Source organism: Schistocerca nitens, chromosome 3 (assembly GCF_023898315.1).
Source record: "Schistocerca nitens isolate TAMUIC-IGC-003100 chromosome 3, iqSchNite1.1, whole genome shotgun sequence".
Taxonomy (NCBI): Eukaryota; Metazoa; Arthropoda; class Insecta; order Orthoptera; family Acrididae; genus Schistocerca; species Schistocerca nitens.
In genome coordinates, this window is record NC_064616.1 from 206,414,228 (window position 1) to 206,435,474 (window position 21,247).

Below are 21,247 nucleotides of genomic sequence, written 5' to 3' on the forward strand. Positions count from 1 at the left end.
TTGAAAAACAATATGTTTTTGTAAATGCAGCACAGCATAAAGGTTTTTATTCCAAACATACATAGTTTGGACAGCCTATACTGTTTGAAAAATAATCAGCCTTTGAACAACAATAGGCAGGGATTTTGATATGGCTGAAATGCCCTTTTGAAATGTTCTATTAACTTTATCAGCAATGTTTCCAATTTTGTACAACTTTTTTTCCTTTATTACGGCCTGCATTGTCACTAAAGTAAAGAATTTTCAGAATTAACAGTAAAAGTCTCTTGACATAATTTGTCTCTGGACCAATAGCAGTCATTAATTTTCAGTTTTTCCACGTGAGCCATAAGTAGACAAATAACAAAAGGCAGAATACAGTTCCTCAAATTCTATTTCTTTCCACACTGACAATCAAAAATGTACTGATTCTGGCATATTTGTCTTTCTGTATAAATAAAATCTACTTATTTGAACTGCTATAGACTTCACCACATCGTCTGTTACAACTAACCAGCAAAAATGAGGAGATGTTAGAAACTTGCTCTACTCCACACTTGCATTCTGAAGCTGAATTGTTCAACACATGTGTAAATGAACTAAAACCACTTTTCTTGCAGCCTCCTCATAAAATTCAATCTCTCTTTCAGATGCTTCATGCACATGCGCGTGCACACCTATAAACACACACACACACACACACACACACACTCCTTCTATCTCTTGTCGACACATACAGAGGTACACGGCTTATGATTGTTCCTTCGAGAGCCTGTCCAAGACTCATCACTATCATCGCCAATGAAAAGAAAATTCTCACATTGCTTTTAGTGAGAATCTTCAAGATTTATTTGCAAAACTGAACCTTAGACAAAAAACTTATATGAAAATAGCAACACAAAACCATAGCAGAAGAACTGTGACTCATCACATTAACACATCAAGAGCACTATGGTATTTGTCACCCCAACTTAAAATGCCTGGAACACAAAGGGATTAGCAGTGTGGTGGCACATGTAAACACAACCAAAGCACCTGGAGGAAGGGGCAGTGAGCGTGCATTACCATACCTATAGCACTTCAAGTAGAGATTTCGTTTTATCATCACAGTGTTCAGTGAAGACACTTTTTATGGGACTGAAAAGATGAAATAAGTATTTCTGTATAGATAAATTTATTTTTAATTGGATTATATAATTTCAGTAAATTTTCTGAGCACTTTTTAATTTACAAAACACTATAGAATCACAGTTGGAATATTTCATTTAACACACATACACTACTACATTAAAGAAAAAAAGAAGAAGACTATTTTACAAACACAAACAAGAACAACAGCAACAACAATGACGACGACAACAACTGCTAACTGGAGCTAAAATTAATTTCTGATTGCAGAAAGTCCAGGAGGGGATAACAGCAATGTAGAAAGGATGAGATTGCTACTTAACACATAAAGGAAGTATTGAACTGCAGACAGGTACAATAAAAAGCATACTAGAAATATATAAGCTTCTTGACAATGTCCTTCCTCAGAAATGGCACTTACCCACAACAACAACAACTTACCCACACTTGGCAAAATGTACCCTGCCCCCTTCAGCACAGCTTCCTGATGCTGCACCTAGCAGCCGTATCCTGTCCCTAGCCACCTGCACATCCACAAAGGCAGCACTACCATATTCCCTCCCTCACCCCTATTCTGCTATCCAGTGCACATCCAATTACATACCTCCTTCTTACCTGTACCACCCAACCCAGTGCACTGCTGCTCACATCAGATGCAGTCACAGTTGGATCTTAGCACCTGGAGGCAGTGGCCGTGTGTGTGTGTGTGTGTGTGTGTGTGTGTGTGTGTGTGTGTGTGTGTGTGTGTGTGTGTGTGTGTGTTCTACTTCTGAGGATGGATTTTGTCCACCAACTTAAATATTTACAGTATTATTTTTTGCTGTGCCTGTCTGTGACTCAATGCCACCTTGATGTGGGGAGTAACAATCTGCCCTTTCCACACTACTACTAATTACTTATTGCATTACAAAATAATAATTTGTTTTCATTTTCAGTTTTTTCATTGAAATGTTATATGTAGTATTGTCTCAATTAAAAATATTTTGAACATTTCTTTGTCTTAAACCTCTAAAATACAATAACCTTATTCAAAGATATACAACAACAGAACAATGTTAACATTTAAAACAATTCTGAGCTTTCATAACATGACAAACAACCAAATATTCCTCACAGCCAGGCAAATAATGCTACAGTGAACTCTACGAATTTATAAATTGAAAGCCAAAGTTTTACACAAGTTTACTGTAACAAATAACAAGGTTTAGGAGTCATGGGGATGTGTTTCAATGAAAGGAACTTCCTGTAGCCATATCTGTTGCATCTGGCTCCATGTATCCTCTCTCGGCAGTTGCAGTGGCTGTAAAATAGAAAGTATAATTTAGCTTCCTGTTATTAGTACAGGTGTAAAAGAATACCACCCCCAAAGAAAAATGTTTCCAAAAAGAGTGCTGCATTCCCATTTCAGAATCTTTAAGTGCACCATTTTGTTTTCAATAAGTTCTCAAATACCAGTAGCTTTCTACCACAAACCTGCCTCTGAACTACCAATTTTTCTATTTTTATTTGTCCACAGTATGTTTCTAGTTCTGTTAAAAGATGACTGCATTCTCAATGATAGTGTTCTCCCTTTCTTTCTAGTATGAACACTGATTCCATTCCACAACAACAACTTACAACAAAAACTCTTTTTCTTAATTATCACATTTACCTGAGTATAAGATACCCCCCTCCCATTTTTCTTAAAGAGGTTCCTTCAGGAAATTTTATTTTTAACATATTGCTACTAATCAAAATTAAAGAAAGTGCTTCGCTGATATGAAGCGTCTTTTGAAACAGCTAGATTTGTAAACTGTTCTTCTGCTGCCATGGCTAAAGTATACTGTACGTGGTGAAACAGTGCTATCCAAAACCAGGCCATAGATGACTGGGGAGAACGGTGGCTGTGGAGATATGTACAGGCGAACAGAAATGCAACTGTTTACCAACTGACCACCCAGAGGAACGGCAGGTTATCACCAGTGTTTCCTCAACGACTGTACAGCAAATGTAACCAACAGGACAGTTGAACGTGTTACACAGCTCGCAGTGTACCTGAATGGCTCAAAGAGTACAAGGATGAGCTTACCGTAACACCCTGAGCACTAAACACTCCAGATTTAAATCCAACTGAGAATCTATGGGACCACCTTGATCAGGCTGTATGTGTCACAGATCCTCAACAGAGAAACCTAGCGCAGCTGGTCACGTCACTGGAGATGGCATGGCTCCACATCCCTATCGGTACCTTCCAGAACCTCACTGACTTTCTTACAACAGGTTTCACAGTTGTCTGTGTTGTGAAAGGTGGTTATTCAGGCTTCTGACAGATGGTCACATTAATATGGCTGGATATAATTTCATAAAATTGATGTTACACTGGAGGTAGTTACTAAGTATTATTATTTTGTGACACCTTTCTAAAAAAAAAAATAATAATAATAATAGTGTCTATGCAGCATAAGAAGGTTAGAACAGAGTCTACCGTCCTTGATGCAGCAACATGGAGCTCATCCTCTCAAAATCTTTGACCTGCGCAGCACAGGCACAACCGTGGCCAGTGGGATGGATGATTAACAGCCAGTTACAGTACTTGATATAGTAGAACATTAAAACAAATCGCTGGCATACCAGATACTGCCTTTGACTGCATCAGTGACAGGAATACAAATACTAGTGTCAGCAATTTTTGAGACTACACGACCTTCTCAAATTCTTCAAACTAAATCTTCACTTGATCTCAACTATCAAAGCTTCATTTGTCAGTGTAAGATGAATTCTATACTAATCTTATCACACCACATAAAAACATTGACCTCAGCATTAGTAGTTAAAGACTACTCCCATATTTTTCGAATGATGAATTTGGCAAAAGAACCTTGTCTTATATAATTGTGTAAATATGGTAACAGTATTTGGTGCATTAATTTTTGTGTTATGCATTACTGATATGTCATCTGTTCTGTCCCACTGCAAGAACCATCTACACACTGACAAACTTCAATTACAGTTAATTCCAAGATCAATGAACCTAGGATCAGTCACCTGGCATTTCAACACAAACATACTTCTCTCGTCATGATGGCCACAGAATGTAAGTCTGAAATTCAATTAACCTAAAACTGAAGAAATTGTACTTCCTCTTGCCCTTTGGTTCTGAAAATATTTTGAAACCTTACTCAAGAACAGTTCACAATTACCTTTTCGTGCTAGGCATGTTAGGCAAATGAGAAACTTTCTTGGCCTGGCAATCCGACTGCATTGGTATCAACAAAATTTGGTTTTTGCATGGAAACTAGCTGCATAATAAGATGTGCATGAAGAGGCAATTCAATTTAAGGTTACAGTTTTGTTTATAAAGCTTTTAAACTAGTAGCTCTCTATTCATATGAATAACTTTTAATACCTCTCTAAAAAAACTTAACGTGTGACCAAAGCCAAAAAAGTACTAAATTTCATTACTCAGCTACAGACATCAATCCCAACTGCCTTGCAACATGGCAAAGTTCATATAAATCTTTATTTTGAGGGAATATTTTTGAGTTTGATGAAAAGCGTGGCAAATGTATTTTGCGGATGTTTCAGAATCACATTTCACTGATGGCTCTAATCACAGGAAAAAACATGGGACAAAATTGCATTAAGTTGAAAGAGGACTATATAGGTGCATTTTCATAAGCTGTTTTCCTCTCTACCTTATACACCACCACCACCACCACCACCACCACCACCACCACTTTTGACATTGGTATACAAAACTTATAAATGAAAGTAACTTTTGTGTGATGTGTCACTGCCAAGTAATATTGCTTGATGGCACTTGGTCTATATATACACATAGAAAGAACTGGTACAGTAAAGCACAGAAGGCAACCGAAGGAAATATGCAATGAGAGGAACAGGTGGCATTTTTATTCAAAGACAATAATTAAACTGAAGTCACAGTGATTTATGATGGTCCCCTGCACAATATAAAAGGCAGGACATGATTCTTAATATGGTGTGTGATGACCACAGATGGCAGCACACACTCTGCAGTGTGCTCCCGTGCTGGTCACGAGGTTGGTAAGGAGTTCTTGTGGCAGGGTGTTCCATTCCTCCACCAGCATGGCTGACAACTCTTGGACGGCCATTGGGCTTCAGTACATCTCCCTGTGTGTCCCACATGTGCTCGATGGGATTTAAGGAGGGGGAGTGAGCAGGCAAGTCCATTCATTTAATATACTCTTGTTCGAAGAGTTCGTCCACCTGTGCTCTTTGATGAGGTCACGCATTGTCATCCAATGAAATGAAGTCGTTCAAAGATTTGGAGGCCAGTATGCCTACGCAACATTATGCCTCTTCACACCATATCATCTGCACCACCAAAACGATCATGTCTGATAATATTCCCAGGTGCATTACATAGCGAGGTGTGGGAACAGGTAATGCACCCAGGAACACTGTCAAACATGACCATTTTGGTACTCGAGTTGTCATTGTGTGGAGAGGAATAATGCTGCATGGGTGTACAGTCCTCAAAATCTTTGAACACGTTACAATCATTGAGCAATGTTATTATGACACTATACTCCTTCCCCACACTTGTCTTTTCAGGGGTACTTTTGGTCCTGATTTCATTTTTGTGGAGGACTATGTGCACAAGCATTGAACAGTGGAGGTGGAGGAAGTCTTAGAATGAGAGGATAATTGGTGAATGGACTGGCCTGCTTGTTCCCCTTATTTAAATCCCATGAAGCATGAACTTTATAGTAACTACTGTCTGAGTCAAAAGCACAATACCATTCATCTCACTCCATAATTCTTTCAGTTCCCTACTGTACTATACTGTAGCAGTTCTTTCTATGTACGGGTCAAGGTTCATTGAGCTATGTTACTTGGCAGTGACACCCAGCGAGGTAGCACAGTGGTTAGCACACTGGACTCGCATTTGGAAGGATCATGGTTCAAACCCATGCCTGGCCATCCAGATTTAGGTTTTCCATGATTTCCCTAAATCACTCTAGGCAAATACTAGGTTGGGTCCTTTGAAAGGGCGTGCCCGATTTCCTTCCCCATCCTTGACACAATCCGAGTTTGTGATCTGTCTCTAATGACCAAGATGTCGATGGGACATCAAACTCAATCTTCCTTCCTTCTTACTTGGCAGTGACAAACAAGTGATAGTTATTTTTGCCCATATATTTTGCACATCAGTGCATATAAGTTAATTATAGCTACTGTCCTAACTGTTTCTCCAGTGAATCTCAAGAATATATGGCAATTGATAAATTTAAGAAACTATATTTTCTAAATGTTTGACATGTATACGCTGCTTCCACAAACTGCCTCCATTCAAAAACTGGTAGATAAGTAAAATTGTTACATTCATTATCTTTTACATTTTTCACTTGAGTTTAATACCTTCTTCATCATTACTTAATTTCTCAGTAATTTGTATTGCTCATAGTTTAGAGCTCCAGAAATAAACTTCTGCTTTGTGTCACAGTAGGTACAAAAATATCCAATTATTTGACTTTTGTATTCGACAGGAAATAGCCATTTTGAGGTTGTATTTACTGATATTTTTACCCTTTTAGTAAGAGATGTTTCCTCAAAATTATGCCTTTTGTTAGTGAATGCCAGCAACATATTTATTATGGCTGTTTTTTTTAATGAAAGGCGATTGAGAACAATTTTTATACTTGGAATGAGGCAGAGGAGATGTACTAGTAAGCAAGAATGACTGAGGGTACTTTCAACCAAACAAGAGTTTCTTCAACACACAGATGTCGATGTACAGTGTAGTGATGGAGGAAAAACATTGTTCGCAGTATCCGCAAAAACCTGAAATTTAGCTGTGGGGTCATTTGTTCAGTAACATGTGTGTAATTATGAATATAATGTAGAATGTAAAAATTAACAGCAGTAACTGGAACATTAGCAAACATCACAATGTGACCAGGTTTACATTAGATGACCAAAACCTGATTTATTTATGAGGAATATATTTGAAATTACTGGTAGGAGAGGAGTAATTTCTATGAAGTAGTTTGATGTCAGTGTTTTCTAATCAAACCTGATGACTGAAAAATTTGAGAAGCACAATTATTGCCAAAATAACATACTGGAAAATTGATTGTGGATAGCATTTGCTGGAATCTACACAGAATCTGCATTAATGAAGCTTGGAGGCTGCAGATTGCTTGCTGTGTCAACTACTCCTACACCTACTCCTACTCCTTGTGTTCCTACTAACACTACCTGCTAAGTCACTTCAAATTTCGGGTGCTTAACGGTCACTCAAAGAATAAAATCTTGAGTTTTCTCCACCACTGGATATCTGCTACTTGAAAACACTTTCAGCAAATTCATCCTCACTTCCATTAATATTCACGTTTGAGCAGTCAAAATTTTACACCGAGAGTCGAAAGCAAGATTTTTATGTAGTACCCTTAATTCTCATTTGTTATGGCACAGAAGTACCAAAATCTTTCTTTGCCTTCAAAGTGGTTACAACATCTGTAACTGGCATCATGTTAAGATCATGACTAGCACTTTTTACCAAAAACTGAGGTCACACTTATTGGAACTACAAGGATTAACTCATTATTACTGCATCCAAAACAACATTTATGAATGCTACAGTGCTGCATACATTTCCTCTTACCCACAAGTACTTCGTCTACCACACCATTGTGACATCACTGAAGAGGCCTGAATTACTATCTGGAAGCTGAATTTTCTTAATTTATGGTGCCTCCTGTTAGTTCTACACTATGTGTTACATGACAAACTTGGTTTTAGTGATAAAATTGCCATAAAATTCCCATAATGCCTCAGTGATTATGAAACACCTTATGTCTCGGTCCAGTCCACAAGGTGTGTGTGTGTGTGTGTGTGTGTGTGTGTGTGTGTGTGTCACTAAGTGTGTTTGGAGGAGGAAAGGGGGAGGGGGGAAAGGGAAAGTGGGGAGGGGGGAGACAGGGAAGGGGAGAGTGGGGAGAAGGGGAGGGGGAGATGGGGAAGGGGAGAAAGGGAGGGGGAGTGAGAATGGGAGAGGGAGGGAGGGAGGGAGGGAGGGAGGGAGAGAGAGAGGGAGGGAGGGAGGGAGAGAGAGAGAGGGGGGCAGAGAGCGGGAGGGAGGGGGGAGAGGGCTGGGGAGGGAAGGGGACAGAAAGGAAGGGAGGGTCGGAGTGAGAGCACCAGTAATTATGTAGGTACCATCTCCTTACAGCTACATCATCTCCTTTCAGTTCAACACAGTCCACAGAAAGGGTTTTTGATAGCTTTATATATTCACAATTGTGAATGATTTTCAGTACAGTAATTAAAGCATTACATGTGTATCATAGTAACAGTGCTCCATTTATGGTACAATGTTTTAGTTAAATTTCTCTGCATAAATAGTATAAAGATTTTACCTTTAATATATATGAATAAACTCCTGGCTTCAGTTTTTCAGCTGCAGCCAAAACAATGCGGAAGTCACTGTCTTCAAGATTTAAGCACTTCATCAAGAAGTGACGGTGGGGTGGAGAACCAAACACAGAAGATGAAACTATTTCAGCATATCTGTGAATTAAAATATAACAATAATTCTTCCTGGTCCTTCCAGGTACTGATTAATGACAAAAAAAAGACAGTACAAGTTTTATTTATTTAGTTTTCTACGTCATAAAGCTGCCAACATGTATGGGTGAGCATAAAAAGAATGGGAAACACTATGAAATTATTGTTGGCTTCTCATTACCTACAAGAGTAAGTGCAAATAAAATACCAACAAAGATGTGAACAAACACAACACTGAAGACTGAAAGATGTTACAACAAAATTTTGTTTGCTACCATCTTCCACCACTAAAAATAAAAGTAAACAAACAACTGGAACTCCAAATTGGGGTTAAAAATGAAAGTAGTATCTTCTGTACAGTGTAGATACATAGTTGTGAAACTTGTTACCATTTACTGATGAAGAACAAGCATTGCAAAAAAAAAAAAAAAAAAAAAAAATGTGCATGGACAGATATGCTTAAACTGTTATGAGCAACATCAGAATATTTTTCTTTCTGCAGCTTATTTCAAATGCAAATATACAGGTGTGAAAGACACACATTATCTCAAGTGTGAAAGACACACATTATCGCAATCAACATAATACAACAAACATCACACAAATTGGAGTTACCATCTTTCACCACACAAATCATATATTTAAGATGCTCTGCAGAGGGGCCTTGTCAGATTTAGATCAGTTGAATTTGGTAGCCTCACAATGTGAGTTCACTGTCATTCTCCTAAACCACAGAAGTACAATTCTGGCTGTAAGACATGGACAGTTTCCCTGACGGAAAATGTCATCGCCATCAGGGAAGACGTTGTGCATGAAGGGATACAACTGGTCCGCAATAATGTTGGCATAGTTCACAGCTATCACAATGGCTTTACTGCCCCCACCAGCCCACATCCACGCCGCGGTGCACATGTCAAGCAATCGTTTGCCCAGATGATGATACCTATGAACACAACCATAGATCTGGTGTAATATGATTTGTACAACCAGGCGACATCTTCCCATCGATCCACAGCCCAGTCTCCATGATCTTTGGCTACTGCAACTGTGATTGACAACGTTGTCGGGAACACAAGGGTGTCACCTGCTTTGGAGCCCCCTGTCAACTGTGTGCCCCGGATCGTGTATTCTGAAACACTTGTGCCTGCACTGGCACTATACTCCATCTGCAAATTTGGAACAGACTGCCACCTATCCCACATTAGAGAGCAGGCAAGCCTCTGACAACCACTTCCTGTAAAGAGGCATGGACATATGAGATCTCATCGCATTACGGCTTCACCATCCTTCAACCACTTTCCACAGACGCACAGGAAAGAAAGTAGCAAGTGAACCACCAAACACCTTTACCAGTTACGAGATGCTTGTTCCTATGTGCTGGGTCAAAACAATCTGCCACCTGTCAAAGTCACTTATGTTAGGGGATTTCCCCATTTGTGTGGCCGCATGTATTGTCACTACAACAATTTACTATTCGCTTCTGGCACACTGCTTACCAATATCCCTATTCACTATGATACCTCCCCCTTCACATTTTATCTTCCCTCATCCTTTCTACAGGTGGGATTTTCTCATCCTGGGGTGTTAGGGTGACCTGAATTCCCTCTTTAGCCTTCCCCAGCCTATCCTTCTTCCCACCCTGATGGAGGAACCATTAGTTCCAGAAGCTAGGTAGTGTGTTCCAGCACCACACACACTTCACTTTCTGAAGGTCCATTTTGGCCTGAAAACTGTCCCATAATATATTAGTTTTCTCTGTCAAATTTGCCTCTGATAAAATTTTTGGGATGTCTGATAAAACCAATACTATTGATATGCTACACGTAACTGTGACAAGAAGGCAAAGCTCTACTGCGCAACGCTATGTCTTCCACAGATCACTTGAATGATTCTTTCATCCAAATTATTTGGAATGAGTCAATTTACACGAGATGTACACATGATTACTGTGAACATTAATGAACACAATGATTTTTAGTCCTAGTCATGCAACTGCACTTAAAAACTAGTTTTTTCTCTAACAGTCTTACCAGTTTTTCAACAGAAATTTATCTGTGAATGATTTGTTCAGGAGAAATTAGTTTAGGCTAGATTTATAACTTGCTCTGTTACCTGTAAGGCATTTTATGTTACGGGGCAAGTAATCAAAAACTTTTGTTGCTGCATATCGAGTTCATTTCTGAGCCACTGGCAGCCTTATTAATTTATTCCTCCAGTGGTGTTAAGTATGGAGATAATTGTTTTTCTAATATATTGATGGATTATTTATTTATGACAACTTTCATTAGCGCATAAACACTGAATCACTCAGCACAAATTTTTGCATTTTGCCTGTGAACTTCCCTTTCTCTCACTAATAGACTTCTGTCAGGTTTGGAAAACTAGTGACACACACACACACACACACACACACACACACACAGAGTCCAAGCTTTCACAGTTCGGATAGAATAGATATGCCTGCCGAGATTCAAAATCTGAATCTTGACTCCAGGTGTCGTGAATTACTGCACTCTCTTCCTCGAATACTTGGTCTTCAAATTTGTGTAACAAAGTTTTGCAAAATGGTATCACTTATTTCTGGAACAAATTTTTCACTCTGCGGCAGAGTACACGCAGATTTGAAACTTGCCAGCACATTAAAACTGCGTGTTAGCCCGCACGTGGAGGTACACTGGAGAAAGTTCAGAAGTAGAAGATAAGGTACTGTCGCAATTAAAGCTGCAAGGGTGGGTCAGTTGGATTGGTCGGCAGGGCACTCACCTGCAAAAGAAAAGAGGTCCCAGATTCGAGTCCTGGTCCAACATGCAGTTTTAATCTGCCAGGAAGTTTTCGTATCACTATTCTTCCTACAATTCTGATCTGTATTCACCATGTGCATTTACATGAACGATTTGATCCTAGTGGCATGTCTTTTGATTCTTTCAACGTTAGCTGTCACAAATACTCAATACCTGCAAAAGGCAGACATCTCAAATTCAAATCCCAGTTCAGCACGCCATTTTAAACAGCCATGAAGGTTGGGTATCACTTTTCTTCCAACGATTACAATTTCTTTTAACTGAGTGCACTCACATATACAATATGATGCCAGTAGCATGTCTCTTGATATTATTTTGATTTTTACTGTCGCTAATACTCAATAAAAATTCCAAACATTGGGCTAGTACTGTAAATACATCACCTGAATGTATAGTACATGGTTTCCTTTACAGATCTACTACACATTTCCATCTGGCTTCCCTACTATTGATTTTAAACATTTGCTCCATTTTATACAGCATTACACCAATACAGTTACAAGCACCAGAAGTTTACCACTAATATTGTAACTAGATATGAGCCACATATTTTCCTTCTTTTATTACAGCCATTTGTGTGTTTAGAAAGAGTACAACCATTCTGTACACTAACTATAAATAATGTAAGTTGTTCTCCATTTTCCTACAACTATCCTGTGAATGATACATTCTTTGAGACAAGAGCATAATCAGCACACAAGCAAAGTACTTATGATATTATCTGATAAGTTTTTATGTTTATTGATAACATTAGTGACCCTATCAATATTACTTTTGCATAACATCTGTCACATGCTATAAATTACAGGGTTCTATCATTCAAACCTCTCGAGCGAGCCACATATTGAGAGAATATTCTGTATGATCATATCTCAGTTAACAGTCACCAATGTGATATGACATCAAATGCCTTTCAAAAATGATCTGATTTTGTGCAATAAGGAAACAGTGTCATTTGTATACAAATAAGACAACTGTGTAATTTGGTCATTCTCGTTTACGTTGGTGTTTAGTGGTAAAATGCAAGGGTCATAATTTTAGAGGTCAGAAGTGTATATCTCATGAAGGATGAAATGCTAATTACTTTGTTGCAAGGCAACAGCACAAATTGTTTGTGCCTCCACTTAGACTGATTTCTTGCTTACTTATTTCCATAAACGATTACTGTTTCATTTGCCCATTCAAAGATTTTCTTTGTAACTTTTGGTTTCTTCACTATTATTGTCTTTATCTGTAACTACCTATGAGAGGCAAATATACAGTCACACACTTTTAAAGATAGCCACTTTGGAACAATCAGTAAATCAATTTTTTTGTTATTAAAAGTGTGTATGGCTAGCATCTGTCTGGTTTGAGACATACATTCATGCAGATCTTTACTATTTATTTTAGCTTAGTCACAGGAATTTTTATTTACCCTAAAATTCCCAAATTTACTGAAAATTTTACACGCACACAGGCCACGTAACAATTGGATTAAGACTGCTATTGTACACGTCACCACCTCAAACTCTTCATCAACGATGTGATTGTTTCTGAGCGAGGGAAAAATGATTCTCTGTACGCCTCCGTATGAGCCCTAATTTCTCAATATTTTTGTGGTCCTTAAGCGTGATGTACGTTGGCAGGAGCAGAATCGTTCAGCAGTCAGGTTCCAATGCTGGTTCTCTAAATTTTCTTAGTGTTTCCAGAACACTGCCTTCCCTGCATGAATTCCCATTTGAGTTCCCGAAGCATCTACGTAACACGTTTTGTTTGAGTCTACATGTAACACATCTAGCATCCCTCCTCTGAATTGCTTTGATGTCTTCCTTCAATCTGACCTGGTATGGATCCCAAACACTCGTGCAGTACTCAAGAATAGGTTGCACCAGTGTCCTATATGCGGTCTCTTGTACAGGTTCCCTAGAATTATCCCAATAAACTGAAGTCAACCACTTGCCTTCTCTACGACAGTTTTCACATGCTCATTCCACTTCATATTGCTTTGCAACGTCACATCCAGATATTTCAATGACTTGACTGTCTCAAGCTGGACACCAGTAATACTGCATCTGAATATTACAGGTTTGGTCTTACTACTCATCCCCATTAACTTACATTTTTCCACATTTAGGGCTAGCTGCCATTCACCACACCAACTGTAAGTTTTGTCAAAATCATCCTGTATCTTCCTATAGTCACTCAAGTTCAACACCTTGTACACCATGGCATCATCAGCAAATCCTACATTAATGATCATCTTAAGAACAACGTGAGTGCTGAAGTACATAACAGTAATTTTCCTCTTACTCCATATGCTAATGAAATAGGTCAAGGAGCAGCTTACAATGGTATAAAATGGCCTCAGTCACACAACACAGAGGAAGAGAGTCCAGTTACCATTAGTTAGTTAGCTTAATGTTCCACGGATTATTTGCGTAATCTATGCACCACATTTAAAACATTACAATAGACATTCTTCCATGGAACAGAAGGAAGTTTCCAAGGAGAAACTTTTTCAGTTTTCAAAATTTTACTTTGGTGTCCATCAAATATTTTGAATGACTGGGTAAGTGATCAAAAATTTTAGTTGCAGCATTATGCAACACTTTTTGTGCTAAAGACAACCTTAGTGTAGAGTAACAGATGCCATTTTTTCATCTGGTATTGTAATTGTGTACCTCACTGTTCTTTTTGAACTGCAGTGGATTATTTACAACAAACTTCGCGAGGAATAATAAATATGATGTGAAGCAGTAGTCAGAAAGCCCAGCTCTTTAAACAGGTGTCTACAAGATGATTGCAGATGAGCACCACATGTAATTCTTATAGCATGTTTTTGAGCAATGCAGACTTACTTTGTTACAGAGACTTACCCCGAAACATTATTCCATATGACATTACTGAATGAAAATATGCAAAATATGTCAACTTACTGATTTATCTCTCCCCAAGATTTGCAATAATTCACTATGCAAATGTGGTTAAACTAAGTTGTTTTATGAGTTCCAAAATGTGCTGTTTCCAGTTTAAATTCTCATCAATATGGACACCTAAAAATTTTGTTGCGCCCTACTTATTAGTTCCTCACAATGTGTTACATTCATCATTAGTGTAGTACCCCGATATGTGCAGGACTGAATATGTTGTGTCTTTTTCAAATTCAGAGTGATTCCATTCACAGAAAACCAGTCAGTGAAACTTTTCAGAACATTATTCACCATTTGTTCAGTTGATGTATTTATTGTTTGATTCATTATAATGTTAATGTCACACGAAAAAGAACTAATTCTGCTTGTTGTTTATTTGACAGAAGATCATGTACATGTATGAGGAAACATGGCAGACCTAAGATTGAGCCTTGGAGAACCCCATGCGTAATTTCTCCAGTCAGAAGAAACTTCCCTTATTACACTAGTTGAATTACAAAGTACAACTTTCTGCATTCTTTTGTTTGGATATGATATTATCCAGCTATACCACCAATCCCATAAAACTTCAGTTTATGTAGGAGAATATTGTGATTCACACAAATGCCTTAGGTCACAGAGAATACCAACCGGTGCTACTTCGTAATTTAATGCTTGTAAAATTTGGTGAGTGAATGTGTAAATGGCATTCTCAGCAGAGCATCTCTTCTGAAATCCAAACTGTGATTCACTGATGATATTATTGTTGCTCAGGTAGAATACATCACCTTCTCAAAAATTTTGGAAAATGATGCCAGCAGTGAAACAGGTTGGTAGTTACTGACATCTCTCCTATTACGTTTCTTATAGAGGGGTTTAACAAAGGCATGTTTCAATCTCTCTGGAAATATGCTTTGAGTCACTGAGGTATTACGCATTTCAGATAAGACAGGGTTCATTACACGGGAACAAATCTCTAGCACTCTGTTGGAGACACTATCAAATCCAGATGAACTTTTATTTTTGAGAGAATGAATAATTTTCTTAACGTCAGGGGTAGAAGTTGGTGATACATTCATATGACAGAATTTTATGAATGTTGCTTTTTTTAACATATTGCTGTGGTGTTTCTCTTGAACTGTTTAGCTTTGTATTTTCTACTATATTTAACAAATGATTATTACATAAATTTATTACCCCTGTCTCATCATTTATAGCTCTTCATTTAAGTATGTTGTCAGAATTACTTACTTCTCACATTTCACATTGATTTTTTTTTAAACTTTTCTTCGTAATTTTGAGTAGTTTTTTAGTGTGCAACTACTGCCAGATCTCTACTTGTTCTTGCCAACTGGTACATTCCCCTTTTTCTTTCACAAGATATGTTAATACCGCTAGTGATCCATGTTTTTTTTACAAGACTGTTTAATGTCCTTTCTGAATAACTTATGCAGAAAGCTATTTTCAAATAAGAATAAATAGTTATTGCATATTCATACAATATTCAGCTATGTAGAATTTTTCTATGTGCTGATTAAACCTACCTTAAGCAATGAATCTGACTTAGTAGACAGTGTGCCATTGTGCTGATCTTCTGTACAAATAATGTCACAACTTTAGCCCAATCTGGTGGCTGCAATCTTCTCAAGTCCTTTAACAGTTCTTGAACTAATGATGCGCTGTCCTTCACAGGATGCAGTATTCTCCTGTAATAAGATATATTACACATCACTGAAGCAGAAAAAATATACATTGTGGCAGACAAACTGTACAAGTTGCAAGATTGATTTCCGAGTACATAAATTATGGCTGATAGGGCATATTACAGTTACTGCAGTTCTAAATTTCTGTATCAGCTATTGAATTTTTGAAACGTACTATTTTAGAAATCCATCCTTGAAATAAATCTCTGTACACAACCAATATTTAATAGAAAACATACATTTGAGCATAAAATTACAAATCACTTATATGTAGTTTAGTAACTGCTAAGCAAAAGCTGATTGTTCTGTGAGTTAGCCACAAAAATTTCTCAAGCAATTCAGAAGTCATCTTAACATAGCAACACACTTCTTAAATATGAACTATGCCCTTCACATTGTCACTTAATATAAGAGGAGAGGTACGCAGCTAAGCTAATGACACTTTTCTTTTTAAGTAAATGTAACAAATTAAGCTGGAATATGGTTTGTTAGATACTATTATACCACTCCATCAGATATCTACAAAAAGACAAATGGATATAGCTTTGTCTAACTTGTGTGTTAGTGAGGAAGTACAAATCACAGCTTACTGACCTCCACTTTCAGTCTCTAAGACAGTGGAAACACAGCTATTCTTTATAATTGTTCTGTAACTTTCTTAGTGGTCCCCTCTTTTCTGACTCTTTTTTCCTTATTTATCTATAGTCCTTTACAAAAAATTTGCCCAATGACAGGACAATGCAGTGACTACATCCAAGCAGAAAGTTAAACATGATGATAATCTTTAACACTCTCCGAAACACTCTACTAACACTGTAGCTTCTGACAGTTCACACAGGAAATATCTTTTTCCTCAGCTGCACTTTGTTTTATGTGCTTACAGTGTACTGGTAAATAGTTGTATAAAAACAGACCAGTATTTGAGTCCATTTATTGCATAATTTGTTTATACTATATTTCTGCTGTATGCTACGACTGTATGTAATAGAACCACAATCAAAATTTACTTCACCTTATGCAGCACCAGTGACAACAGTTTTGTTCAAAAATATTTTGCAATAGTCTTTGTCTGGCTGTTGAAACACTTAGTCCTTTAGCATTTGTGACAAATAAAGTGGACAGTAGTTGTTCCCTCACACTGGAGCATGTGCCTACAGTCCAGAGTACCTGCCACTCCTCTCATCTTACCACAGAAAAAGTTATTTATTGTTGCCATGTGAGTTTCCAATGATGAACCAAGTGAAGGATACACAACACCCATTCAATGGAAATGTAGACACACCTTCTGATCCTGAGTGGAGTCGTCATCATCAGTGTTCTGCTTCTGCTCAAAGGCAGGTTTTCAGATGTAGCCCTCCACACACTTCTGTCATTTGCTGCCCTCTTCGTTTCCTCACACTTGTTTCCTGTCCTTATACTACCTACCATTTGTACCTTCTGCATAATCTTCTTCTTTTGACATTAACCATTTGCTCCGTAGCATCCATCAGTAAACAGTCTCTTCTCATCCATTGTCCAAGCCAATTGTGTTTCCTCCTCCTGATTACCTTTAAAATTTCTCTCTCTTCCCCGACTCTTCTCAGCACCACCACATTCTCACTTTGTCTGCCTGTTTTACACTTTCCTCCCTCCACCAAATCCAAATTTTGAATGCTTCTTCTCTTCTTTCTTCCTTTTTCCTCAGTGTCCATGTCTCAGTTTTATATAATTTCACACTCTGCATAAAGCTCTTCGCCAGTCTCTTCCTCAGGTCCCTGTCCACACAATCACAGAGGCCCCCTCCTCTTATTAAATGCCTGATTGGCAATCGTGTATTAAATCTCATCCTTATTACATCTCGATGTCATCTGTAGCTATGCTTTCCAGATATTTGTAAGCACTAACTCGTTCTGTGTCTCTTACCCTAACTTATATAGTTGTTCTTACTTTTCTTGCACTTATCACCATACATTTTTGTCTTTTTCTTTTTAATTCTCATTCCAAATTCCTTGCAGGTCTTATTCAATTCTTTTAACATTCCAGTCACCTTTTTTTTTTGCTTTCTACCGATAACACCATATCATTCACAGATCGAATACATGCTATCCTCCTGCTACCAATCCGCACTCCCCTTTTTCGTTTGAAATATTTTTGATTAATATGCTCCAAATATATGTTAAATAGTATTGGGGGGAGAGAATAGCCTTGCCTCACTCCCCTTCCAATTGGGCTTTCCTCTGTCATCTCATTCCCAATTTGTACTTGTATTTTCTGTTGTAGGTATATGTTTTTACCCTCCAGTTGACACCATTCTTCCTTAAAATGTCCATTAATTTATTCCACTGTACTCTATCAAAAGCTTTCTCAAAGTTAATAACAACAGACTAAACTTCTCTTCCTCTTTCAATGTATCATCACCTATAAATTTCAGCAGTCCAATTGCATCTCTTGTACCTTTCTCTCTTCTAAATCAATACTGTTCCTCTCCATACTTTTTTCTAGTCTTCCATGAATGCTCTATTTATCACCAATAGTGGAACTTCTGCTGCATTACAAATCAAACTTATGGTTCTAAAATCCTCACATTTCTTGGCATTGCGTTTCTTCTCAACTGATATCATTACTGCTGAGAGAAAGTCATCTTATTACATATATGAGTTAGTTCTTTCACACCATACTCCCAAGGTACTTAAACAACTCTGCCTGTAACCATTAATTCCACTTGATTTGTAATTCTTCACGTCTCTTAAAGCCCTTTCTACCTCTCCTTCCAAGATGCAGCATCCTTCGTCCTCTTGTGTAACTCTCATCTCCTCTTCTAGTTCAGTATTGTTTGGTTTTTGATCAGCCTCATATAGGCAATCTTGACTTTCCCAACAGTTTGTCCAGTTTATGAACCATAGTACCATAACTTCCTTCTGCTCCCATACTTGTCCTGCTTTTCTTTGTTTCAAAGACTAGTTCAGAAGCTAATCTATACATCAGTTTATATTTTCCTTCATTTTCTAGTTTCTCTATTTCTTTCACCTCTCTTTCATTCTGTTTCTCTCCATAATTCATAATTCAGCATTTTGTATATTTTTTTCCCACTTCTGCAGATTTCTTATGGTTTTGTCTCATCCTCTTCCATTTCTCATTTGCACATAAATGTGTTTTCCAACTCACCACCCTTTCCCTCTTCCTTTAGTCTCTCTATATCAAATTTTTCTCTTGGTTTTCCTCCTCTCGCTTTCTTCAACCTTACTTGCAAATCCACTACCACCAACTTGTGGTATGAATGTATGTCTCTTCAAGGAATTGTTTAGGCAGTTCTGGAGTCGAGTATGAAGTTTATAAAATGTGATATGATAGGCATTCTACTAAAATGTATCCAAAACTGCCTATCTTTGGAACAACCTACAGCATCAGTTGTGCAAGAAATGGTGTCAGAGAGTTTGATACAGGGACAACAAAGTTAACTATGTGAAAACTGCTTCTGCAGCATACAGCATGAGGAAGGAATTAAAATTTACATGTAAAAACAAGATTATCATCATCATCATCATCATCATAATACAATTACAACAATAATAAATGAAAAGCACCAGTCTGCTTTTGTTCTACAATATTACTTTTATTGTTAACCGGTTTTTGGCTTACTAGGCCATCTTCAGACATTTACTGAGTATTATCACCAAAGAAGTTAAATGTATGAACATGGCCTAGTAAGCTGAAAACTGGTTAACAATAAAAGTAATATTGTAGAACAAAAGCAAACAGGTGCTTTCAATTTATTATAATGTTGTTCTACCAAGAACCGACGGAAGATTCTGTTAATTACAACAATAGTTTATTTTAATGAGAGAAGGAGTAACTCCAAAATGAGCTTGCCGCAGTGTCATTTAATAACGACTGGTGGTCATACACATCTGTGTGAGCTCTTATTTGTCCAGTTTTATATGCACTATCTTTGTGGATAGATGCATAGGAGACTGAATAGTATTTGTAGTTTATGGCCAGAAAGACAGTGCCAGAAGTTTTCTAAACAGATTCTTGTGAGACATTCAATCATCATTCAAATCGGCCTTCTTTGTAGAGACTGGACATCATGTGTTAGTCTGACCTTATATGGGTCCTATATAGTTGAGCATTATTCGGGTATGGGCCATAGTAGTGTTTTATATGTGCTCTCTTCTGTAGACATCCCACAGTTTCCTAGTCTCCTAGTACATTTGCTTCACATACAACTGAGCCTACTTCATATTTATACATATGGTTATCCTCAAATATTAGTGTAATATGAATTAATGTGGCTGTCCATTCTTTAAATATGTTTTTCAGTGTTGATTGGTACAGGAATCACAAACAGCACCAAAGAATGCATTTCTGACAGTCCCTTTGAATCTTTTCCTATACTTCTGTTTTATGTAGCTTGTTATTCTCACTTTTCTTGTCAAATAGTGTTTCCCTTTCATAGATGGCACTTGACTGACAATGCAAGTTCTGAAAATATACATTTAGAAAATGGTCTGAAGATGAACAAACCAAATTCACATGCGAGTCACACATTAAAATGTCTTACAATAGACACTGTCTGATAGTGAGCCCTATACACCAGTAAGCCATGTGAATGTTGAAAATGCAATCAGATAAACTGACAGAACTGCTGACAATGACTTTAGCAATTCCCATGTAAAAACACACAACTTTTTTTAAAAAAAGTTATTCATATGCTACGCAGGATTTCAAACTTACACTATTCATGTTTAGCTCAATTGACAGAGTTTTACAGGTAAATGACCTTGCTGGATGGTAAAACACACACATCTCTGTATTTTAAATTAATTTTTATTTGATTTTAGCTGTGTAAATGAAATGAGTGTATGGCGTCAGTGGCCGGAGTTCCCAGACGAGAAGTTCGGCAGCCAAGTGCAAGTCTTATTGAGTGTGACGCCACATTGGGCAACTTGTGCGTCGACAGTGGGGATGAAATGATGATGTGGACAGCATAACAGCCAGTCCCTCAGGGAGAAAATCACCATCCCAGCCGGGAATCGAACCCTGGCCCCCGTGGGTGGCAATCCAATGTGCTGACCATTCAGCTAATGGGGCAGACCGTGGCTGTATAGGACGCATTTGCTGCCACATCTGTAATTTTGAAGCCTGGTTATGTGGTAAAATGTTTTATAATACGTTGTTCTCCCACATCAAAAATGTCTACAGAGGCGAAAAATGAAGTAGTCGTGATTTCAAAAGA

General features: G+C 37.8%; 1 protein-coding gene across 1 annotated transcript in view; it reads right to left on the reverse strand.

Annotated features, from left to right (window-relative positions):
- Positions 1 to 1,186: 1,186 nt before the first annotated feature.
- The window catches only part of LOC126248153 (guanine nucleotide exchange factor C9orf72-like), a 108,489-nt gene continuing 88,428 nt past the window's right edge, over positions 1,187 to 21,247 (reverse strand). Inside the window, exons 6-8 of the mRNA XM_049948890.1 lie at positions 15,874 to 16,035; positions 8,490 to 8,640; positions 1,187 to 2,407 (exon numbers count right to left, since the gene is read on the reverse strand). Coding sequence (XP_049804847.1) covers positions 2,312 to 2,407; positions 8,490 to 8,640; positions 15,874 to 16,035 — 409 coding nt within the window. The 3' untranslated portion in view covers positions 1,187 to 2,311. The remainder of the gene's footprint in view (positions 2,408 to 8,489; positions 8,641 to 15,873; positions 16,036 to 21,247) is intronic.